Here is a 25,189-nt window from a genome sequence, read left to right on the forward strand (position 1 = left end):
TAAAGTTACATACCTGCATAAATCTTTGCAGGATCAGGGCCCTAGCTTGGATTTTAACATCGATAAACATTTTAAATACCTCCCTCCAATATATAAATATTGAAACTGACAAATCCGTGGCTTTTTCTCACATATAAAGCCACTCAGGTCCTGAGCCAAAGCCCATTAAAAACAATGGAAATATTCCCATGGACTTCAATGGCCTTTGAAGCAGAGCCTCGTTAGGCATCTAAATCCAAACTGTAGATTCTCAAAACCTCTGCTCAGGTGCTACCTAAAGTCCCTAGGCACCTAAATTTCCACTGGAAAAGCCCCCCACAAATCTGCCAGTGAGCATATGCAGCTGCCTCAGTCTCCGTGCTTTGGGTGCCTAGCTCATATCTAAGCCCCAGCAGAAGCCTCAAACTAGGCATCACCCCACCTATCTTGCCTGTGTGGCCCAATCCTCTAGGCGTTCTCAGAAGCTGCCTACTGGATTGGACTCCACAGAAAACACTGCAGGGTGGGTGGTCTAACCACCGGGCTGAAAGTTTAAAGGGGTGGGGCTTCGCCTCATTTGTTGTGAGAAAGGGCTTAGGCACCTAACGCCAGGAGCAGGTATGTGAATGTGAATTCTAACTTGAGGGCGGCGCCTCCCTCCGGCCCAGATGTAGGCACCTAAATCCTTTGATTTACACTGCTGCACAGTCGTTATCATGAAATAAAGCCCTTTGTGGGGTGGGGCTTAGGACATCCCTCTCCTCCTCAGTACTTGCTATGGGCCAGCTTAAGCGGCTCCCCACTTGATATGGTGGCTTTTGTGAATCCCATTCTTAAAGGAGCCTAACTCTCCCCATGCATTGTATAGGGAGCATGGGCACCTAACTCAGCTGTGGATTCCACTTGGCAGCAGGGCGCCTCAGCATTAGCTATTGCAATGCTGAGTCTGAGTCCCTTTTGTGGATCTAGTCCTGAGAGCTTTGCCACAGAACGAAAAACTCCCCTTGGCATGGATCCGGCATTCTTTAGGCACCAAAACGCCTGTTGTTAACAATGATGGCTCTGATCCTGCAGACGCTTATGCACACAAGTAGTCCCGATGAGCTCATGTCTATAAGTGTTTGCAGAATTGGGACCTACGTCGTTAACAAGGATGGCTGTTCTCCCAGCCATCTGTAGAAAGGGGATATAACTGTACAGGGATATCCTCTTCCAGAGACTTTTTTTTTTTTTTTTGGGGGGGGGGGGGGGGGGGGGGGGGGGAAAGACACTAATTAAAGCATGGGTGACAGTTTCTGTGCTGCCTAGAGGGTAACTTTGTATTATTTGTATTTTTTAAATATTTGGTATAACAGAGCCTGGATATCACACCAATAGGGACTATGCAACTTAAATGTTCTGGTTCGTTCTCTATGTACAAATGGAAAATTTCTTTTAAAATCTCTCTTTTTGAGCCAGGGCTGCAAGTCATCCCCAGAGGGGTGGCTGAGATGAATCTAGAGGTAGGGATGAGTGGTGAAACTCTCCAGAGTGGCAGGGAAATCCCTTTTTACCATTCCCTTTCAGAATAACCACTGCTTTCCAGCCACAGAAATCTTGTTGCAAAGTGGCAAATGAAATGTATGTGTTTGCTATGCTTTCCAATCTCTGATTCTTTGGCCTTCCTAGATCTTGGGGCCTGAGTTTCTGAATGGTTAACAAAATGTAAAATGCCTTACTACTCACCAGCAACCACACACCACACAAAAGAACCACTAACCCAGGAACCTATCCTTGCAACAAAGCCCACTGCCAACTGTGTCCACATATCTATTAGGGGGACATCATCATAGGGCCTAATCACATAAGCCAAACTATCAGAGGCTCATTCACCTGCACATCTACCAATGTGATATATGCCATCATGTGCCAGCAGTGCCCCTCTGCCATGTATATTGGTCAAACTGGACAGTCTCTACGTAAAAGAATAAATGGACACAAATCATACGTCAAGAATTATAACATTCAAAAACCAGTCGGAGAACACTTCAATCTCTCTGGTCACTCGACTACAGACCTAAAAGTGGCAATTCTTCAACAAAAAAACTTCAAAAACAGACTCCAATGAGAGACTGCTGAATTGGAATTAATTTGCAAACTGGGTACAATTAATTTAGGCTTGAATAGAGACTGGGAGTGGATGGGTCATTACACAAAGTAAAACTATTTCCCCATGTTTATTTCCCCCCTTCCTCCCCCCACTGTCCCTTAGACGTTCTTGTCAACTGCTGGAAATGGCCCACCTTGATTAGCACTACAAAAGGTTTTCTCCCCCTCCCCCCCCCCCCCCCCCCGCTCTCTCAAGTGATCGCTCTCCTTACAGTGTGTATGGTAACACCCATTGTTTCATGTTCTCTATGTATATTAATCTCCGCACTGTATTTTCCACTGAATGCATCCGATGAAGTGAGCTGTAGCTCACAAAAGCTTATGCTCAAATAAATTTGTTAGTCTCTAAGGTGCCACAAGTACTCCTTTTCTTCTTCCTGGTTAGCATTACCTCTAGCTACACTTCTCCAGTACTCAGTCCTACTGGAACGAGCACTAACAGCAAGACATGACATTTTTAGCAGTTGTCTGCCCCCATCAATGTGTTTGCTGTTTTCATGGATTCTTCCACCACCCTTCATTTCCCCCAACTTTTTGTATGTGGCTTCTCCTATGGCTTTCTTAGAGCTTGGAATGGATAAAAATGTTGCCAGGGGGGAGAGAAGGTGAATGAAAATTCTTGCTAGGAACATGTTGCATGCGCCATAAATTATCTTACCCTTAGCTGCTCTTCCCCTGGTCCTGTTCCTTTGGTTTAACCAGGACGAATCATATTGCCAGAGCTGACTTTTGCTTTATGAACGGAAAATAGTATTTTTCAAAATCTAACCTAGTACTGTCAAACTCATTTCAGTTGCTCTTAATCGTTCCCCTCCTGAGCTGCACTTTTCCACTGTCTGGTACCTACTTTGCCTTTGCTAAAGGTCAGACCTTAGCTTTCTGAGTGGATAATAATGGGCTACCCAAAAAAGCACTATGGTGCAAACTGGCCCACTCATTGCTCGGTTCTCGATTATCCCCATCCTGAGCTGTGTACTCCTTAAGTGCTTGGCCTGTGACGGGGTTGCGTGGTGCTTGCAAGCTGGTGCCTGGTGCATTCGGTCAAAAGCGGTGCTAGCCCATGCGGGCCCCTAAACAGGAAAATTTTGAGGGCTCCCCCCTTCATCCAGGACTAATTGCATCACTTCCACAAACCAAAAAATGGACCAGCACGACACGCACGAAGGCACTTGTTCACCAGTCCGCGCTCAGTGGGGTGAACGGTATTTGGGTGGAAGACGAAAGCGGGCCCCCCACACCTCACGAGCGGCTGGGGGCGGTGGCCGGGGGCCCTATGCAACTGCGCTCTCCGCTCCGGCTGCCTGGCGCCCCCTCGCGCGCCGGCCGGAGAGCGCAGGGGCTGCGGCCCGCGCCGAGCAAAATGGGATTTTTCCATGACTGAACACCCAGCCCGGCACGTAGCGCACGCGCCTCAGGGCTGGCGCGAGCCCCGCGCGGCCAATCAGAGACGGGCGAGTGGGCAGGGCCAGCCGCGGCGGGGCCGGGCCGGGCCGCCCCTCATCTGCATGGGAGGGACTATAGCCCAGCGCGAGCCGGCTGCCTCTTCCCCAGTCGCCTCGGAGCGCGAGCTGCGCGTGATTCTCCCTGTCCTCTGCCGCTGCGCCTCAGGTAAGCGGGGCGGCCTCGCTGCAGCCCCCCCCCGCACCGGGCACGAGAGCCGCCCGGCCTCGGGGCGCACCAAGTTGGGGGGGGGCAGATGCCAGTAGGGTGCCGGCGGGGGGAGGGAGGGATGGATGGATGGATGGATGCTGCCGCCCCCCCCCCCGGCCTCCTTCCCCTCAGGAGGCTGCGCTCGCCGGAAGATGGGGTGCGTGGCAGCAGGAGGGGCTCTGTCGCCCCCCGGGGGTGGGGGGAAGAATATCCCCCCCCCCCCCCCCCCGCAGCCAGGGTGCGGCAGAACCGGCCCGCGCACAGCAGCGGCCGCATCGGGAGGGATGCGCGGGCTGGTGCCATGTTCGCTTCCCTGCCCGTTGCACAGGCCTCGCTCGCCGCGCCGCGGCTGCTGCTACCGCTTCCTCCGGCTCCTCGGCTTCCGCCCTCCCGCCCCCGCCGCTCGCGGCCTCCTGCAGCCCCCGCCCGAGTCTGCGGCCGGCCGGCCCCGCGGGTCCCCTCTCGGCGGGGGCGGGGGGGACTCGACTCCAGGGACTCGTGTGAGAGGCGGGACGGGCAGCCAAGGTCCGTTCAAACGCGCTCCTGGCTGCTCCGTTTTACAGCCCTCCCCTCCCCGGACCAGAGGCTACACACGTGCCCCGTGCACTGACCTGGTTTCCGCCGTGACTGCAGGGTAGTGCTTTGGCTGGCCAGGAGACATTGGGGCAGGTCAGACCCCCACAAGGCACTTGCTGCTTCGTTCCCCAGTTAAATCAGGTTTTGTGCGTACTTTGTGCCCTTGGCTAATCTGAGGGATCTCTTGAAGGGGCGGGGGCAGTGAAACTGACCAGTTTAGGAGGAAACGTTCCTTAGGTAAGAGACTTCTTCTTTGCACCTTCCATTTGCTGCTCTTCTCTCTGCCCGCGCCCTGCCCCCCCCTAAAAAAAAACCCCACCCCAAACTTCACTTAGTTGTGTGGGTTTTACTCCCAGACAGTGTCGGCAGACAAATGTTCAAAGCCATGTGGAGCCCAGGGAAAGTCAGTACTGCTGAAATATTAGGGTTAAGCAGCTGGCATAGCAGCAGCTTTCGTGCCTCACATACCAAGTCCCCTTCAATGCAGGTTTACATTGCAGGGCTATGTATTGATTTACAAGGCCTGTAGGCCGCTGGGCCATGCTGACTGTTGCAGGACTCTTGCAGGCCAATCAGCATGTGGTCTCACAATGGGAATGGTGCTTTTTTCAGCCTGCTTCTCGTGACTCACAAGAGTATTCTAATCTACGTGCTCTACCTATTACTCCCTTTTTTCATGATGCTTATAATACTTTTAGTAGGAGTGGACATCGTGTCACTGAGAAAAATGAATCACCATGCAAAGGAGTGGTTCCTTAGTTCAGTAACCATTAACATGATAAAAAAAGGAGTACTTGTGGCACCTTAGAGACTAACCAATTTATTTGAGCATAAGCTTTCGTGGGCTATAGCTCACTTCATCGGATGCTGTAGCTCACGAAAGCTTATGCTCAAATAAATTGGTTAGTCTCTAAGGTGCCACAAGTACTCCTTTTCTTTTTGCGGTTACAGACTAACATGCCTGCTACTCTGAAACCCGTTAACATGATGGATACAGACTAGTGAGTATTTTGCAGCAGGCTTTAATTAACAGTGACTGTCTGTAGTAGGTTACAGCTTTGAACCTTTCCCTCTTTTGCAACAGTAGTTGTCCTTCAGCTCTGCTTCTCAAATATTTAATTTATTTCTGGATCAACATTCTTGACCAACATATGTTCCCAAATGGACCGTTGGTCTGACCCAGTATGGCCATTCATATGTTTTTATGAAATCTTAATAGTGAAAATAATTAAATGTTGCTTTTATCTTTGGAACAGTACTGCAAGAAAGGTGGCTGCATAGTACTTGCCTGGGGTTACCACAGTCTTCGTCTGAGTGTGAAAACTAGTAGTGGAAATTCTCCTTTTGACTCTCATGGGGTTTGTACAGATAGTCGGGAGAAGTTTTTAGTCATCCAGATTTCAGAGATTTCTTTCCGTTACTTAACATGCTGAGTCATAGGGCAGGGATATGGGTTTTGAGCTGTACGGGAAGTATTGATATTTCACTTCCAAAACCACAAATTGAGGCAATTCAGTCCTTGATCTCCATTTTATTAAAAAACTGATTTTGAGTAGTCTGTTATTTCCTGACTTCCTGCATTCCCTACTATGATAGATGCCAAACAGCATTCTTATAGTTGCATCACGCTTAGGGCATAGGGATGAATGAGGAATACATGGGGGGAGGGGAAGACATGGGGTGGAATCCGATGGTACCCTTGTTGAAGTCTTCCTTGGTGACCCATACCTATCCTCTCTGGAATGCTAAAGAGTGGAAGTAATGGGCCAGAGCCTAATCTTACTGGAACTGTTCATAATTGGAGGTGATGTTGTCAGTCTTATCCAAAGAGTAGGGGAAGGTTGGGGAGGAGCCTTGTGAGTCTGCAGAAGCTTCCAGGATGTGCTTTTCAGGACCAAATGCAACTTTGCAACAAATAGCTTGCGGTTCTCATTCTGTACAGTGGCATTTTCAGTGGCAGGGCATGCAAGGTTCTGTGGTGGGTTTACCCCCACGATTTGGATTATCTCATTGTCCCATAGCCTGTTACGTGCATCTGCAAAGGCTGTCCATTACCTTTAGACTATGTTTTCACTGCCAAAAAAGGGAGATTTTACAGCAAGATAGCTGACTTCAGTGAGGTATCTTGCTGTAATAGCCTAGTGGAGGGGAGGCAGTGTTTTTATTTTTAATCTTTACGCAAGTAGTAAAGGTCATCTTGCTGTAAAAACACCTCCTTTGAAGAGCTGACCCAAGAATCTGTAAATTAGTATAATTGTATAAAGTACACTAGGCATTCGTGTAGTACTTGTTATCCATCTGGTAGGTGTGTTGTCCCCGTATACAGTATGGGATGAGGGACACAGGGATTTGGTGTGTCAGTGGGATTAGAATTTGGGCCTCCTTAATTTCCAGATGCTAGACCACACCTCTCTAAATGGATGCAGGTATCCCCTCATCTTAAGGGGACCATTGACTGAGTGGATCACAGAAATAAGTGGAAAGAAAAGGAGTACTTGTGGCACCTTAGAGACTAACCAGTTTATTTGAGCATGAGCTTTCGTGAGCTACAGCTCACTTCATCGGATGCATATGCATCCGATGAAGTGAGCTGTAGCTCACGAAAGCTCATGCTCAAATAAACTGGTTAGTCTCTAAGGTGCCACAAGTACTCCTTTTCTTTTTACGAATACAGACTAACACGGCTGTTACTCTGAAACCAGAAATAAGTGGGGGACTATATGTAACTTGAAAATCACTTATAAAACAGCCACTCCCCAGGTTTGACTCATTTTTGGCTAATTCTGCCATGAAGCATTGGAGGCTTGGAATGGTAAATGTGAGCTTACTGTGTTCCAGAATGCTCTCTTGGGGGGACGGGGGGGTTCCTGTTTTTACAGCCCTGTCTTCCCCTCTTATGTAACCAATGAAATGAGCACAAGCAGACCTAAGCACAGCTGTGATATGCTCCTGCTTGTTCTTCTTTTTCCCTCTATAGCTGTGGTTGATTGAATCACGGTTGTCCAAGCAGACAGTTCATGGAAGCAAATGATTTACGCTGGGCTCACGATGAGTCAGACTGTATCTTGTAGACAGATGCTGTTCCCTACCAACCATTCCTGGGCAAAATGACTCTTTGAAGACAGGAGCGAAGAGGCTTATCAAGGGTTAAAATAAAACTGGTTTGGTACAGATCTGAAATACTGCAGTGCTGTAAACTGAGCATAGCTGTTAAGGGAGGGGAGGGACTTCTGGGGAGGTCACTTGTCAAGGACATTTGAGTAATAGAGTAATATTAATGCCTGGTTATCATTTCAACTGAGGGAGACAAGCGCACTGGAAGCTTATAATGAGTTTCCTTGCTAACAAGTCTCCTTTTTAAAAACAAAAACAAAAACAACAGTTTACATGTTGTTTAACTAGATTTCCATGTAAACTGGCATATCCCGCTAAAGGTAGCGTGTCTGATCAGGTGCTTTCTGATCATGGTGCAGCCCTGAAAATGAAAGTAAGAGACAGTGTATACAAGAGCCTAATCAGCTTTGCATTAAAAGCAGCCTTTCTAGGATAAAGGAGGGATTCCTGCATCAAGGAAGGGCAGTATTTAGTGATGGCCACTAAACAGCATTGTAGAGGTCTGTGCACTGGAAAACAGCAAGGAAAAGAGGGGGAATGTTAATTACCTGGATACTTGCAAGTTTGGGCTAGTGGTCAGGGTTCTAAAACTCCAGGACTCTTCATACAGACCTGCCTCTGAAAATTGATGGCTCAGTTTAAGGCTCTTACAATAGAGCAGAAGAATAGAATTAAAATCCTTTCATCCCCAGGTTTTCTACTACCTCACTGCCAAATGAACCAGAGAAAAGATTCAAAGTAAAGGGACTAAACAAAGCTGTCTTCTTACCTTGTAGTGGAGAGAGATTAAGGACATAATTTTGGGAAGAGGGGTAGCTCCTGAAAGAGAGGAAGGCAAAATCAGTCTCATACCTGTAATCACAGCATTTTAACACCTGTCCCTTGAGCCTTTGTCATCTCAAAGGCAACTCATGATCACTCCTGTATGCTGTCCCTACCTATGACTGATTTGCCAAACAAACTAGCTTACAATTATTTCCGTCTAATGCAATTTTTTTATTTGAGACTAAGCCCTGCTCTCTTTAAAGAAACTAACAGCACTGCTAAATCATGGCACGCAGGCACTTGCATGAGTTGCTTTAAAACATAGCCAAGCTTATATAACTGCAGTAAATAATGCCTGTTCTCAAACAAATGGGCTGAGGGGAGTAGCAAATAGGAACAGAGCCAGTTTGACAGTACCTCCAGTGATGGGGTGCACAATAAACAATGGACATTTAAAATGTTCTTTAACCTTGAAAATGGAAAAACATTTATTTCCCAAAAAATGATCTCCTTTGCAAGGTTTTTAGCATCGCAGCTAGAGCAATGTTAATGTTACAAAGCAGGTAGCTTAGCCCTGTAATAGGCAACACCATGCAAGGAAATGACATGCCCGCATATCCTTCTTGGATGTTTACCTTGGAATGCAGCTGAGGTAGATACGAAAGGTGTTTTCTCTGTAGTTTGCCCTAGTTAATCCGTGCTGCTGGCTTCAGCTGAATGGCTGGGTACTAAAAAACCTTGAAATGGAGACTGATTTCAGAGTGTATTATGGCTGCTCTGGTAATAGCCCATGAAAGCTTTATGCCCAGATAAATTTTTTAGTCTCTAAGGTGCCACAAGTATTCCTCATTGTTTTTGAAGTGAGAGTAGTATTTATAAAAACTGACTCTGAATCCTTATTCCGCTTAGTGAGCTGTTGCTCCAAGATTCACTGTAAAAGCACAGTATTGCTCAATAAGAAGTCAACAGGTCCTTGATTGAAGGATCACTTCCTACTGGTTGTGGGTTTTTTGGACAAGGAAAAAAGTGTATGCAGAAAACTAGATGTGAAACAAAAGTTCTTCCTCCAAATGGAGAACACCATTAACGCACTTCATATCAAATGCAGCGGAAGCTAGCCATACAGTAACTTGCCCTTGATTAGAGACATAACTAATTAACACATGTAGCTGCCTCTTTCCATTTCAGGATTTGGTTACATTCAGGTCCCAGAATCTACTCTTACATCTGCTAAATGGGAGCTCCTGCACTGAAGTCTCTCTCAACAAAAGTGGTTTCAGCTAGTTCCTGTGTGTCAGTGTTGCTTCATTATTATCTAAGACTGGTATCTTTTAAGGAGTCTAAGGGAATTGAGCCTAAAGGAATTAGGCATCTCACTGCCTTAGGCTCCTTGGAAAATCCTAGCCTGAATGAACAGGTTATGCTTCCTCAAACTCATAACTGACACCTTAGCAGAGAGAAGAGATTTGATGGTGGCTTTTTCCTGTGCCAACAGGAACTTCAAAAAAAAAAAGTGACTAGCAATATTTATGGAACTGCATACATGACCTTTAGTGGTACTAAGGGTTCCTGTGCCATGTCTGTCTTTCAGAATATTAAATCTTTTTTTTTTTTCTTGGCAGATATTCAAAATGTCCATACTCAAGATCCATGCTCGTGAAATCTTTGACTCACGTGGGAACCCCACTGTTGAGGTAGACCTCTATACCAGCAAAGGTGAGTCTTGTTTCTGCCTAGGTCCATCTACTCCTGCCACATATCAGTCTGGGCTGCCTACATCAGTCGAAGAAGAAAGATGATTCCTACAAAACCTCACCGCCAAGAATGAGAGTTCAGTGTTGCGTACATACTGTGATGAACGCTCCTTTCATTCTTCATGGGCCTCCTGCTTGCTTGGGGTCTGAGGCTGACTTACATGGGAGGATATTTAGAGGAGAGGGATGCAAACAAACAAGGATAGCAGCCAAAACTTACGTGAAAAGTGGTGCTTTAAAGCCCTATCTATTTCAGTCTGCTCTGTCTCCTAGGATGTATGAGATAAAGCTTCCTAATTAAATGGGAAAAGCTGAAATCTCCAGGTGTGCCGTATTGTGATAGAAAGGAACACATCTCAGCCCAGTATTTCTGTGCCGGGGAAATCTAATCTCTTTAGTTATTGGTCTTGCTGGCTTTGTTAGGAACCTGATGTATGCTAGCACAATTTTAAACAGCAAATTACTTTACAAATAGTGGTCAGCTTGAGTTGGGCTTCATGAATAATAGGGGATAAATTCATCTCTAGTGTAACTCCAGGGAGGAACTGTAGCGTGTTCCTCTCCCCCCCCCCCCCCCCCCCCCCCCCCCCCCCCCCCCCCCCCCCCCCCGATTAGGGCTAGAATCTCTTGCATTTAAGCCACACTGAGGCATGGGAGAATCATACAAATCTTACATGGCTTGTCACTACACTTGTTTTCTCTCTGGCACTGAACTTGTGCACTTGAGGGGTTCCTCTCCCAGCCACTTCTGCATGATTCTGTAATCATATATTTGATGTGAGTGTCTGTAGCCGTAGGAGTTCCTGTGAAGTGCAGCATTGAGATTTAGCTGCTGGAAGAGCTGATGAGCGGTGGAGAGAAGGTGATTGGGTCTCAGAATCTGAACTTCTCCTAAGCTAGCACTGATAGGAAAGTGCAAACCCAAACTGAGAATGAAACGCTCTGTGTTTTCCTTCACCTAATTCTGTACTGAATACATTAAGTTGCAGTGATGATTGAAGCTACAAGAAAGATCTTTATCCTATTCTATTTATATGGATTCAGTGGCATAATTAACCTGAGCATGGACAATGAGGTGTTTTCTTCAAATGTACTATGGTCATGTCTTGAACAGAGCTGGGACTTCCCTCTCTGTGTAAGGCTTCCCAACCACAGATAAGTAGGAGCACCAGGAAAATAAACTAAGAAGGACAAGACACATCACTAGTCCAGCAGTTGGTACTTCATTAATTCAGACCTCTAGCATTTGCATCAATGGGGATTTCTGCTTGAAACTAGGATAAGCTTCATGGATGGTATAGCTGGAGCAAAATCCCAGTGTAAGTGGGGGGCCTTATTTCCCCCACTTTAACAACTACCAGTGTCCCTTGCTCCACTGTGCTCTCACAACTCCCGCAACATTGGGCTTTGGCAAACTCAGCTCTATGCATGTACATTCTTGCTTTCCCTCTAGAAGCTCTCTGCTTAATTAGAGGAAGTTGTGGCTGTCTCTCTTGCGCTGCAGTTAGCTCTGCTCCAGGTCTCTTGCTGCACTGCCTGCCTAATGACATCTGCCAACACACTTCCCTTTGCTGTAACTTTGTGTAGCTGTTTAATGTGGACACAGACATGACTAGACAGCTGCTTAGCTGTAATTGTGTTTGTATATCTAACATCCTTCATCTGTTTTGGTTGCTGCAAGGCCTTTTCCCTCCACCCTTACTCATTGGGTCTTTGTTACTTATTGTGCCATCTCTTACGAGATCAGACACTTCCATTGAACAAACCCATACAAGCGTGGCTTGGAATGAGCAATCACAATAGCTGTAATGCACTAACCAAACAGCTTAGCTCTGCCTGGAAAGATGAATGCCTTCTCTTAATGACATTCCATACCAGACTTCTGCTTGAGGGAGGAAGGCTAGAGAAATCAAAGCTGGCATATCACTCCAGAGACTGGATGAACTCTAGTACTCTCAATGTTCTGTTCTGCAGGGTAACATCCTCAGCTAGAAGAGTGGTATGTCTGCAGTTTTGTGCCCACCTTGAGGAGTCTTCCCCTCAAATGACCAGATAGCATCTCTGGGGACTACATCCTCCGTAGGATGACCTGCCCTTATCTCTCCCACCTCCATTCCCCCAATTGAGCCACAGCTTAACACATCTTCAGGGCACACATTAACCTTGGGCTTCAATTGGTAAATTGGGGTGCTGATCTGAAACCTTGGGCCACGGCTCTGTCTGTCTAAACCACTTCTGCCTGCTTCCGAAGAGTGACCTTGCCTGATGAGATGACAAAACCTTTGTCTGCTTCCCCGGGGCACAGCAATGGTGATGCTGAGCATTATGTAGCACACTCAATCTTCCCGATGCCCTCTTCCCCTCCCAGCCCCACGCCAAACACCTGCCCGCCCAAGAGCAAGGGATTCAATTGAGATTCTCTGCAGAGAACTAGTGGGCCAGCCCTGGCAATGGTGCTTTTTGTTTTAAGTTTTGGATTTCTTTTTTGAAGAGGGGGACTTAGAAATAATACCACTGTTAAGCTAGATACCTCCAACTCCTAGCTCATCTGGGAAAGGGTGGCTTATTCAGATGATGGATGGGCTTTTCCTGACTCATGCCATCCATCCAGCAAGCTGTCAGTCTTGATATTCAGCCCATCTGCACATTGAGCAGCCTGAGTTGGCTTATTGTGTTGCCCAAGCATGACTCGAAAGAGTAACTCTTCCTGATCCAGGAGAGAGACCTCGTAGTGTGGAGGGAGCAGCATACCCGGTGCTGCAATACTCATAGTTTTAGGTTGGGATAAAGAAGAGGCAGAAACTCCCTAGATCCTGCCATGCTGAGATTGTTCTCTCTTCTCTCCTGCTATGCTCAGGTCTGTTTAGAGCTGCCGTACCTAGTGGTGCCTCCACTGGAATCTATGAGGCTCTGGAGCTTCGTGACAATGACAAGACTCGCTTCCTGGGAAAAGGTAAATCCATTCTTTCCTTTCCAGGGTCCAGCCTCAGCGGTTCTGCTGGAGGTGTTGCTGCAAACACTCATGCACCAGTGCTGTTGCCATAGGTAGTATGCTGGCATCTTTATATTTCCATCACATCCCCCTTCAATTAGCACATGGTTACTGGGTAACTTGCAATCCCTTAACAGCAAGTCAGTTGACCCATTGCACAGAAGTGCTCCAATACTGTTCAAAAGTATAGTATACCCACACAGCTCCTCTTGAGACAATGGGAGCAGTGGATGCCTATTTCCTCAGAAAATTAGCCGTAATAAGAGCTGGAGATGCTTGTATTTGCCTAAGTATATAGAGCTCAGTCACGTTTGTTTGTTTGTTTGTTTGTTTTTTGTTAGCTGGTCATGGCATTCTAGTACAGTATGGAGTAGGCAAGTTCATTACCCCACTTTGCTGCACTGCATGTTGACACACCTCAGGGCACTTGTTCTGTGCTAGATAATAATGTATTCAGGCTAATGGGCATCTAAACAACCTACCCCCAATAGCCCATTATCCTTATTTGCCAGTTAATCGCAAAGATGGTTCATAGAGATGGAAGACTGCTTGTAGGGTGAGTGCTTGAAGCATTCTCTTCCCTGAACCATTTGGTAACAATTGGTGTAATGTGCTGCCAGGCTTAGGAGGAAATATTTTCGAATGAGGATGATATATGGAATCTAAAATTAAGAGTATCTGGTAGAGCAGTCCTGAGCTGAGCTCAAAAGAGCTTGCATGTGAGCATTGGACTGTCTGCAGATGCTGTCCAATGTACAGTGCAACTGTTCATGGTCTGCGGTGACCTGTTTGGGACAGAAGATCAAATTCAGTTTTCATAGAAAGCATAGTTGCCTTTTTAAACTGACCTTTGGGAAGGGTCTGCAAAAGTACATCCATATACTACCACTGTGAAAGCCCATGTGCCAAGGGAACCTATCAAATAGTATAGAAAGCCTGTGCATTTAGGTAATAGAGTTCTTGAGCAATTTCACGTTTGTAATCCTAAAACATCTTGCTTCTCAGCGAATTGCTTGCCAAGGCTCATAAGAGTGGCTAGGTTTAGCTCCCTTTTTCCTCTCATTGTAAATCACTAGGGAAATTGATTGGTTAAATGGGAGTGTGATCAAATAACACTGAAGATAGTCCCGTGACTCTTGAGGGGCTGGTATTTTTAAATGGAAAGGTTGGAGGCCTCTATGGTGCTTCATAAACTCCATTGCAGTCAAGATTTCTTCGATTCTGGTCTGGGGAGATGGAACTGCTTGTCCTTACTCTCTCACCGCTCAGATGAAATTAACTTCAAATATGCCCAGATTACCAAAGCAGAGCTTGGTCTGGGCAGTATGGTTTAGAAAAGCTTCCTAGGAAGAATTGAAGAGCTTGTGCTGTCTACAACTTAATAAAACCGCCTATATGGCGTTTGGAAACAGTCCCACAAACGCTTCATGTGGCTAGGAGTTTTCTTGTTCAAATATAATTTTAAGGGCTTATCTGCTCCTGCTGCTTATTTTGCATCTGGAGTCATAGCCCTGTGTTTGAAAAAATACATGATCTTCCACAGGTCTGATGTCTGAAGACTATTTGTGTCAGGTAGGGAATAAGCAGCAAGAGCCAACAGACTCTCCAAGATACTAATAAAGAACAAAGGAGTGGAATATAGGAAATACAGTGGAAATATTTCCAAACAGATTGCTTTGGAAACCCTTCTGTAAGTCATCAGAGGCTGTTTAATAATGCAGATTTAATCAGGCTTTGCTAGGCTTAGCAGCCTTTTACCTCACCTGCTCCATGTGTTCTGAACAAAGGAATATTTGAAGCACTTGTCTGCTCAGGTCATCTTTGCGCATGGGGGAAGCTATCCGTGTCACTAGGCTGGTGTTGGTTGGCTAGTTAATTACTATGGTCTTGGCTGATGGAGGAAAGAAGTAGAACCTACCTGGGTTTGGGAGTGGATTGGTCTTCTGTCATTGCATACTTGGCGACCACAATAGACTCAGTGGAGTGTTTGACTGCAGGTTGAACAGCTGGGATGTGCAGTGTCATGTAGAGAATTGGTGTGGTGTTGTGTTCAGAAGCCCCATTTCTCTTTCATTCTCATATATAATTTTTTTATCCCAGGAAAACGTTGGCTGATATGCAGCATTTTGTACAGGCACCAACTGCTTCAGCAAAAGACAAAGCTTTAATATCTGCACGTAGGCTCTGATGTTCAGTGTAACGCTAACCACTCTTCCAACTGAGAGGACACTAATGTAAAAGCAAAGTGGTTCTGCCTCAGCTAGGCTTGGGTTATGATGGTGCTCTAGTAGTCAAAACAAGACAGGGTTGCAGATATTAAACACCCAGTTGTCTATTTGTTTAAACCCTCAAAGAAGAAATCTTCCCCTCCTCTGGCACCCCACATGCACTTACAGGAGCAGCCCTTCTCCTTAAGTGTCCTAATGGCCTCCTTATCCAGAAGTTGGCATGTTCAGCCAATAGGAACCTGAAGGTTTGCAAATTCAAGGCTGGACTCTAGCATTGAGACATTGCTGGGGGAAATAATCCACCTGATTGGCTGGAGATGCGTCAACTTCCACTACCTTGTGAATCCGCTGGCTTCTGTTCTGTTGCTTAATATGGGGCATTTTGCTCATCTTTGAAACTACTGCGAAACTTTCTCTGCACTTTTGTGACCTCTTCCTTCATTTGCACAGTCTGCTTTTGTGTTCTTTTGTGGGCCTTCATCTCTTCCTTTACTCTCTTGTCCATTTCACTTCTGTCAGGTGTATCCAGAGCTGTTAAATATGTTAACGAGTTCCTGGCTCCAGCGTGTTGTACTCAGGTAATGGTCATGTGCGTTTATTGCAACCTGTCAGTTGGACAGACTCCTCCAGTGCATGGTCTTGCAAACTAACCTTTCAGCAGGCATTCCTAGAGGATGGCTATTTCCATGATATAACCTGCCACTCACCTGAGATCACCTTCTGAAAGAACTTAGACTTGGTAGTGAAAGCTAAGGTTTTGTTAGGGGAGAATCTGAATGACAGGTGATTGGGGTTGGATTTTTTTCAAGTGATCATCTACTAATGCCTGCTTAGCCTGTGTTTGTTTAGTGATTGATATGCTTGTTCCTTCCAGGTGTCTCAAAAGCTGTTGGGCACATCAATAAAACAATTGCACCTGCACTGATTAGCAAGGTAGGAGCATTCGTTGTTTAACCTCATTTAATGCAAGTAGATTTTCTAGCTCTGTTTTTTTGTCCCTTTTTAAAGGAGCTGGACGTGTAGCTAATGTGTAGCTGGCCTGTGTGTGAGTGCATGAGAACAAATCGACCTAAAATAACTCTCTTCTGAATCCAGTAACTGCTTCCATTAAAAAGTGCAAATGTAACCCTAACTTAGCCAGAATAGCATCACTTGTTCTGGTCATCTGTGACTTAGTCTGGGGTAATGTTGCATGTGTTGCTGCATACAACAGTCTAAATGGTGAACTCAGTGCATATTTATTCCTGGTGTCCAGCATTCAAAATGAAAATGTAATGGCACTTCATTCTGACAGCTGTTTTTTAAAGAAAGCGTGGGGTTTGGTTTCATATATAGCTTCAGTTTGTCTGAAGGAGTCCATCTGATTACAAAGCTATTCTGAAGTCATACTCGTGAGTGTAGAGCCTCGTTGAGCTAGGATCACTGGACCTCTGTACGTGCTAAAGGAGGAACATAAACCTTCATTGGTTGCTCCTCTGCCAGGCCAGGATGAGGCCAAGGGCAGTGTCCTTCAAATGAGGCACGTTTAAGGATGTCCGTCAGAGTTCAGGAGTAAGACAGTTGGAATTCACCAGGGTTTGAGTTTCCTATTGGCTCTCTTTGGTGTATCCACTGAACTTCAAGTCCTACTATAATTAGCTAGAAACTGAAATTCACATACAATCACAATGCATGTCTAGCCTCTTAGCTCTGCTACTTCTTAGTTACCCTCATGAAATTCTTCATGTCTGCCAGACATACACATGAGGTATCATCTGACCTCAAATTAGTGACAGGTTTTGAAGCTGAAATTTGGGGGGAATCTACAGGTAGGTGACACTGGAGAAGGAGGATTGCTTTTAACTGTACAGCATGGCTTTATTTCTTGGGGTTTCACTCTTCTTCCCTTTGCAGAACATAAACGTTGTGGAGCAAGAGAAGATTGACAAACTGATGCTGGAGATGGATGGATCAGATAACAAGTGTAAGTGTCTTTTTCCACAACACGCAGATGTACCTTTTTAGCACCAGGTATGTGCCGCATTGTGGTGCAAAGTAATTGAAGTTGTTTGGGAGGGCCAAGAGAAGTGTACTCTATCCATGATTAACCCTACATCATGGTGCTGAAGTAGTTGATGGCCATCTCTAATTGAGTAAAGGGATAGCTGTTAAGAAATAAGGCATCCACTTCACAATCAGTTCTGCTGCTGTAATTGTAGGTACTGCGTACCTACTAGGATCTATGCTGGCAGTGCGTGTGCCCATAGAGACTTTCATGAGAATTCCATGTCTAAACTATTGTAAGTTACTCTGAACTTCATGCGGTCTTAGAGTGGGAGTGAAGGAAAGGGGAGTTGTATAAGTTCGTGGCTTATACATTTTAAAACAGTTATCACAATAGTGCTGCTGAGGGGTTGCTTTTTGAGGAGGATTGGCGTTGTCTATATAAACCATGTAATTGTTTTGTTTTTTGTTTCAGCCAAGTTTGGGGCTAATGCCATTCTGGGTGTGTCTCTGGCTGTGTGCAAAGCCGGTGCTGCTGAGAAGGGGGTCCCCCTGTATCGTCACATTGCTGACCTTGCGGGAAACCCAGAAGTCATCCTGCCAGTTCCTGTAGGTTTCCTGAGTCAGACATTTGGATACTTAATCTGCCTGGGTGGCATTTTCCTCTGTGATTTAGAAGCACAAGTCTCATTGACTTTCACAGGGCCTCTTGCTTCTAACTCGTGTGCTTGAAAAATCTCATTCCCCATCCTTTGAAGACTGATGACTATGCAAGATGCATTAGCACAGTACACTGATTTGGGAGAGCAGCCTATCTCTTGGCCTCAGGAATTTGAGGGTCTCCTGGTGGAACCCTTCTGGATTGTCACCCTTGGTTTAAAGCACAGATGAAATAGACCTACCTATGCATGGTGGTCTTCACTGTAAACTCAAGTGACAGGAGAGTTAAGGTGCAACTCTGCCTTGATTCCTTATTCAGGGAGAGCATGCAAGGGTTTCATGCAGAATAAGAATGCATTCCATGTCCAGGGTGAGTGAGCCAGCAGCATAGTAGAATGGGGTCCAAATGATCAGGTGTTTGATCCTACACCTATGACTCAGTAGGTGTGTTTCCATTGACTTCCACAGGTCCAGGATAAGGATGGGTGTTCTGGACAGCTTGTTTGGTGGAAAGGGAAATGGGCATATCTCATTGCACTGCTTAGTTATACTGTATTGGTCATGGCTAAAGATGGAGGGTGAAGTGGAGTAGCTAAGTCTTCCTCTGTTCTCTTTTGTCAAGGCTTTCAATGTGATCAATGGTGGGTCCCATGCTGGTAACAAGCTGGCCATGCAGGAGTTCATGATCCTCCCGGTTGGTGCTGAGAGCTTCAAGGAAGCAATGCGTATTGGTGCTGAGGTCTACCACAACTTGAAGAATGTCATCAAGGAGAAGTATGGAAAGGATGCAACCAATGTGGGTGACGAGGGTGGTTTTGCACCCAACATCTTGGAGAACAAAGAAGGTACAAAGCAGAGATGGGTGGAGAAACTAGAACTCTACCACCAGTCGTGTGCAAGGCTGTGTAACTGGCTCCGCTGCTTCAGCCCATCATAGGCTCCAAATACGTCAGGCTGGCCTAACAGTCTTGCTGATCTCTGGTGGAGGGACTTCTTCCTTTCTATTAACTCTTAATGGTCACTGAAGTATACATCCATCCCCCTTCCATTCACCCCAGAGGGGCTGGTCCAGTCCCATAGGGCTTTCCAGTGCAAAGCTGGTGTACTGAATGCCCCCTATCACTGACTCCAGAAGGCTAAATGGCCAACAGGAGATGGAGACATACTTGGCCATGTGCGGGTAGGGACTAGTAGCTCCATTCCATGAATTCATGTGGATTAACAAGGTGATATAATTTTTCCATAAATTTCATTTCCTATGTATGCTGGGTGGAGGACACCCCATCCCAGCTAGTAGTGTGGTTAAACTCTTCTAGTTCTTATGCCTAAGGTTGCTGTTGCTCAAAAGTAAATAAGTGAAGAGACTTCACAGGGGCTGGTCTGTCTCCTAATGCTCCAGAGAGAAGGGACAGCTTGCACTGTAATAATCAGTGAGCAAGAAAAGCTGCTGGGGAAGTGGAACAAAGGTGGCCTCTGTTCCAATTCCTCAGTCCCTGAGACAGCACAAGCCTCCGGGAAAGGGGATATGCTTTCCAGCAACATGGAAAATACATTCACCGAGGAGCCTCCAGCAAATGCTGTGTGTCTGCCAAGTCGGTGGCAGGGGAGCAGCCTCTGAGCCACAGGGGAACTGAACACCTCTGCATCAGCAAAAAGCTGTTTCAGTTTTGAATGTAACTGACAGTTTTCACTGTAACCATTATGGTGCATAACTGTCCAACCTCTACATAGCAGTCCCTTCAGCGACATTAGAGATGCTTGAGCAAACATTAGAGTCCCAGAGTCTCTGACTCTACAGGCAGCTTCTTCCCCTTCATGGTACTGAATGGACAGTCTATTGGTTTTATACACTGGCATTTTTTAAAAATGAAGCTGCTGGTTAAATATAAATAGCAAACAATTAACACAACTCTTTGAGTTCTGGGAGTTCCACAGACTTGTGTTAGTACCGGCTGCTGCTTTTGCAGCTTGCCCTACTCTAGTATCAACTGTTTACTTTTCTAAAAAGTACTGATCAAAGTTGTTACTGTACACAGTCTGGCAGGTCCAGCAGCCACTTGGCTCTAAATCTGGGAGGGGCCATGGAGGGATGGGTTTGTATTTCTGTTGCATGGTGATCACCCAGCACTTTGCTCTTCAGACTGCCAAGTGGTATCATGTTTTAGAGGATTCAGCAGCCATGCCTCCTGTCAGAAATAGCCTCTCATTTCCAAGGAAAAGAGGGGAATGTGTGTAACTGGAATCCTGACAGATCACTAGGGGAAATACAGTCCTCTTCTGTCCCACTCAACATCAGGCTAAATTTACTACTTTGACTTCTATTAATGCCTCTTGGGACCTTTCCCCTTACCAGCTCTGTCTGTGCTTCTGCAGGAGTTGAAACTAGACAGGATTCAGGCAGGCAGGCCATTACTTCGTGCCTAGCTAAATTCCCACTGCAGTTGAAACTGGAAATAGTATTCATTTCCTGTCCTTTAATTGTTAACTGATGTTGATATGGGCAGTTGCACTCCACCTCAGAGGTGGCTTCATGTCAATGGTGGGTGAAGATTCTTAAGTATCTCTGTGAGGCTGATATGGGGTATCATAAAGATAAATGAAGTGGTAAAATGCTCCAGGAGTATGTGGTGCTGTACAGTCATTGGTCAATAAGACCTTGTAACACCCCTAAAAGGCTGGTAAAGAATAATCTCATTTTACAGATGGGGAGAGGTCAGTGACTTGCCCAAGGCCCCCGGAAAAGATAGTAATAGAATGTGGATCATCTTGAGGCCTACAGCATGCATTTTCTACAAAAGTGGTGTTAAAAGTGTTACCCAGGAATTCATTATAACCCACTATCTAACCTTCCAGCTCTGGAGCTGCTGAAGACTGCGATCAGCAAGGCTGGCTACACCGACAAGGTGGTCATTGGGATGGATGTGGCTGCCTCAGAGTTCTATCGTGATGGAAAGTACGACCTGGACTTCAAGTCTCCTGATGACCCCAGCAGATACATCTCTCCTGACCAGCTGGCTGATCTGTACAAGAGCTTTATCAAGAGCTACCCATGTAAGTGGTACATGCTGCTCTGTTAACAGGAAGCCAGTAATAGATGGTATACTCCCCGGCAGGTCTTCCTCCTCCCACCACCTCTTGGTGCACTGCAAGAGGACAGACAGGAGTAGAACTGAAGAAACTGAGTGGGCTTGAGTGGAGGTTAAACAGTTCATAAAATAGCCTTTAATCCTGTGCTTGGGATTTGCTTCATAGTAGATGCAGTTTCAAAGCTGCTTATGCAAAGTCCTGAGCAGGGAGGTGTCAGGTGCATAAGTAGATGTCATAACCCTAAACATCACCTGGCTATAATTAGCTTTGCCTTTAAGAGCACTAGACTCTGTTAAATGGTATTTCAAGTGCCACAGCTTGAACTCTTCCTGGATGCTGCGGCTGTTAATTAAAATACCCCTTCTGCTTCCCTTCTCAGTGGTGTCAGTTGAAGATCCCTTTGACCAGGATGACTGGTCAGCTTGGAAGAAGTTCACTGCCAGTGTGGGTGTTCAGGTGGTGGGTGATGACCTGACCGTGACCAATCCTAAGCGTATTGCTAAAGCTGTGGAGGAGAAATCATGCAACTGCCTGTTGCTCAAAGTGAACCAGATTGGCTCTGTCATGGAATCCCTGCAGGCGTAAGTCACCTTACAGATATACAGACCAACTTCCTAACATCAGTGTGGGGCTAGGTACTTGCACTTTCAGATACCACCTGAATTACTTACACACACACACAAAACTGTCTTCTGCCTCCTGATGGAAGAGTATTCAGTGTAGTGCTTGAAACATCTTAAAACAAGTCAGCCACAAGTCCCTATGAAGCAGTGGGCTGGATGACTGTTTCGCTTCTCTGAATAACTCTCTTTGCAGTGCATCATTGCATCCTTAACACCAATATCAACATTAACTGAATAAACCTGAAGCTGGATCATGCAGTAATTAGCAATACTTGGTATCCTTTGTACGAGTGGTGCAGAGTCTTACTCCTGTTTCTCTTGCTTTAGCTGCAAGCTTGCCCAGTCCAATGGCTGGGGTGTGATGGTGAGTCACCGTTCTGGAGAGACTGAAGATACCTTCATTGCTGACCTGGTGGTTGGTCTCTGCACTGGACAGGTCAGTGTCTGTACCTGGAATGGTCCCCCTCCAGTCACCTGGCTTCCTTCTTTCATAGAACAGAAGCCATTTTATAGCAAGAAACAGATGATCCTAATGACCTCTGAGGCACAAGGATTTCCCTCTATTGCTATACAGGAGGCCACCTCGTCTGTAATAGTAGCTATGGCAAAACATACTGACGCTCTTTCTCAGTAAGCGGAGATACTGTTTCCTTGTGATGTCACTAATAAAACAAGGGAGGAATCTTTCAGATTAATCCATGTGGGTGTGTCGGGATTTCCTGATACTGTAACTTCCAGCAATAAAATGAGTGAGTGCACTACTCACTGCTGGAATCCAACTTCCACCCAGCTTGATTCAGGTTAGCTGATCAAACTTCTGATTGTTTGTCCTTCCACCATGCTCAACTCGATGCATTATTATTATTAAGGACATGATTGTTCTTATCTCCTACCATAGGAGGGCATTTGTCTTCACACCTTCAGCTCTTAAGAGCAGATCTGTTTTAACCCCAAAGTAACTAACTTCCTGACCTTTCTTTCAGATCAAGACTGGTGCCCCTTGCAGATCTGAGCGTCTAGCAAAGTACAATCAGCTCCTGAGGTGAGAATTGCTCTGGATTGGAGTGGGGAGGAGGGGGACTAAGTAGCCTGCGGGCTTGCTCTAAGAACAGGGTATAAGGCAGTGTCCATCTGATGACTTGGTCTCTGGTGATGCTGTGCTGGCTCTCCAAGAGTCCAGTGGAACCAGAGCAGTCTCCATTGCCATGCTAGGGCACATGCTAACACTGGCTAAGACCTTCCTAGCTGACTGTAGGGAGATCAGTGGGTGCTGCCATGCATTCTGGACTGACCAAATACAAAGGGCTAAGTGCCTCAAAGATTTGGGGGGGTCCCTAGCTGGCCCTTGTAGAACTTTCCATGTTGCCCCTGTGGGCTTCTAAACATAAGTGATGTAGCCACAGCTTGGTCCCTCTATTCAAATGAAGAAGCCCTTATCTCATGACCTGTGGCAACCCTAGTTCTATGAAATGCTACCACTTTTAGCCCAGAAAACATAAATAATCAGCCAACATCTGTGCTGCTTATGCTATGCCTTGACAGCAACTGGAGTCATTGCCCTTGGTATGGACGGCACTGCACTTAGACACACTGAATACACCACGGGGAGATTATAGTTAGGAAGTATCCTGCAATACCCGAGAGTTGCTTGGCATGAGGTGTAGACGTTAACTGTTCATGTGAAGGTCAGCAGAATGTCTTGTCCATAGCTGGGTGGGGTACAGCATGCAATGCATGTGGTCAGCTACTAAGCAGACTCTTGACTTCTCCATGGGTATGACATGAAGGAAAATCCTGTCCCTCGCCAAGGTGCCTGTGCCCCACAAAAAGACAAGCCCAAATTCAGCTGCGTATTTGGAAACCGCATATGATCAGTGGCACAGTGTAATGCACGCTAGCTTGTGTTGGCTGCTGAACTTTGGTTTTGTGGCAGAAATGTCACAGGGAGGGCTTCAAGCATGTGTGGTGAGATCACTGTCCTCTACAGTACTACTCTGTGGGTGGGTTTTGCTCCATCACTGTTGTTGCTGCCAGTCCAGCCAGGCAGTCATGCAAATAGATGTACCATGTTCTGTGCTTACACTCCTTTCTCTTTTGTTTGGTCCCCCTCTTTTCCCAAACAGAATTGAGGAGGAACTCGGAAGCAAGGCCCGCTTTGCTGGCAGGAACTTCAGGAACCCCCGTATCAACTAAGCTCTGCGGGTCAGACAGCCCTGGTTCTGGTTTAAAGCACTAGTCACCTGATTAGACCATTATTTACCTGTATTAGAAAGAAGGGCAGCTGAAGGAACAAAACCAGTTTGCAGGGCCTCTCACCCTAGACTGTATTTCACCTAGTGTTCCCCAGCTCTATCTGTTGCTCTTAAGCGCTTTGCTGCTTCTGTAGAACAGTCCCTCTGGGGGTTTTGTGTATTTAAAAAATTTGAACCATGTTTTAAGACCCCACTTTGACCTTGCTGAGTGTGGGCATAAACCTATACTTCCCCCTGTTTAAGTGTGTGGAGCTGTGTAACTTGCAGTGCAGCCTGAGGTTCCTGCAAACAGGAAATAGTAGTGTTATGTGAGGCAAATAAAAGCATCAAACAACCCAGCAGTGAGTGTTGCCTGGAGTTATTCTGTGAGAAGTCTCACTGGCATGCGCCCCTTCCCTATCCCTAGTCTGTGCGCGCGCACACCTACTGCTGAAGGCTCTCCTGGCTAGTGGCATGCATGGTGTTTGTCCCCACAAAAAGCTGCAGCTTAGCTGTGTTTGCCCTTCACAGATCGATTTCCCAGCACATCTAGTGATGTGGCCACGCTGCTGCTGAGAATTCACTTAGCCAAGTTAGCCCCTCTTGAAAACAGGGCTCACTCATGAGGAGAGAGCTTTGGGGCATTCTCTGAACTCTTGCTGTCTCCTCATCTCATAGTGTGCATGTTCTCGCTCTCCCACCCCTGAAAGCTGGTATAAGAGTTGCAATCACTTGTTTATTTTCAGCATTCAGTGCAAACTGCTTACATACCTGGAGGTCAATAAGGCTTCATATGCCTACACCTCTTCAATACCTCTGTATTTTGTTTCACATTTGGGTGCTTTAGCTGTAGGAGGTTGGAGAGAGCAGAGTGAGCTTTAAGCAGAAATACAGATGCAGATTTGGTCAGGTGCATTTAACTCGTATAGTCCAGAACAGCCCCGGTAATGTGGCCAGAAGTCCTTGTGTGCCACCTTCCTTTGGCTGGTTTGATAAATTTTTCAAACTGTAAGGAACACCTTTCAGGATTAGCCATGTAATAGCAGTTGTTTGGTCCTTTCCACAATGTCTCCTAGCACTGATGCAAGGCATTACTTCCCTAGTTCATAGGACTCCCTTTCCACCAATCCATGTAGTTTCTCATCCTCTTGCAAGGGAACAAGTGTTTGCCAAATATTTGTTTAAACTCCCAAGACCCTGTAGTTTTCTGCACAGGGTGACTTTGCCTGCTTGACACTGAGAAGACACGATGGCAGTATTAGCAAAATGTGTGTCTGTTTTATCTTCCTGACAGGACATTTATTGCTGGGAGGAAAAGGGGTTTGGTTTCCTTCCCAGGCTTAGCAAGTGAAAACTAGATGCTTTAATCCTCTGGCTGGATTCTGTATAGTGCCCCCAG

General features: G+C 46.1%; 1 protein-coding gene across 2 annotated transcripts; it reads left to right on the forward strand.

The window, feature by feature from the left end:
- Positions 1-3,513: 3,513 nt before the first annotated feature.
- ENO1 (enolase 1) lies at positions 3,514-24,149 on the forward strand. 2 transcript variants are annotated; one of them, XM_037881136.2, is made up of 12 exons: positions 3,514-3,735; positions 9,855-9,948; positions 12,844-12,939; positions 16,081-16,139; positions 17,100-17,169; positions 17,665-17,798; positions 18,472-18,694; positions 20,703-20,900; positions 21,316-21,517; positions 21,887-21,995; positions 22,543-22,601; positions 23,683-24,149. In XM_037881136.2, the coding sequence occupies exons 2-12, from the start codon at positions 9,864-9,866 to the stop codon at positions 23,750-23,752; spliced, it is 1,305 nt and encodes a 434-aa protein (XP_037737064.1). In that variant the 5' UTR covers positions 3,514-3,735; positions 9,855-9,863; the 3' UTR covers positions 23,753-24,149. The 2 variants fall into 2 exon arrangements, with proteins under 2 accessions (XP_037737064.1, XP_043387545.1); XM_043531610.1 differs by lacking the exon at positions 3,514-3,735 and adding an exon at positions 4,549-4,590.
- Positions 24,150-25,189: the final 1,040 nt, after the last annotated feature.

Source organism: Chelonia mydas, chromosome 18 (genome assembly GCF_015237465.2).
Source record: "Chelonia mydas isolate rCheMyd1 chromosome 18, rCheMyd1.pri.v2, whole genome shotgun sequence".
Taxonomy (NCBI): Eukaryota; Metazoa; Chordata; order Testudines; family Cheloniidae; genus Chelonia; species Chelonia mydas.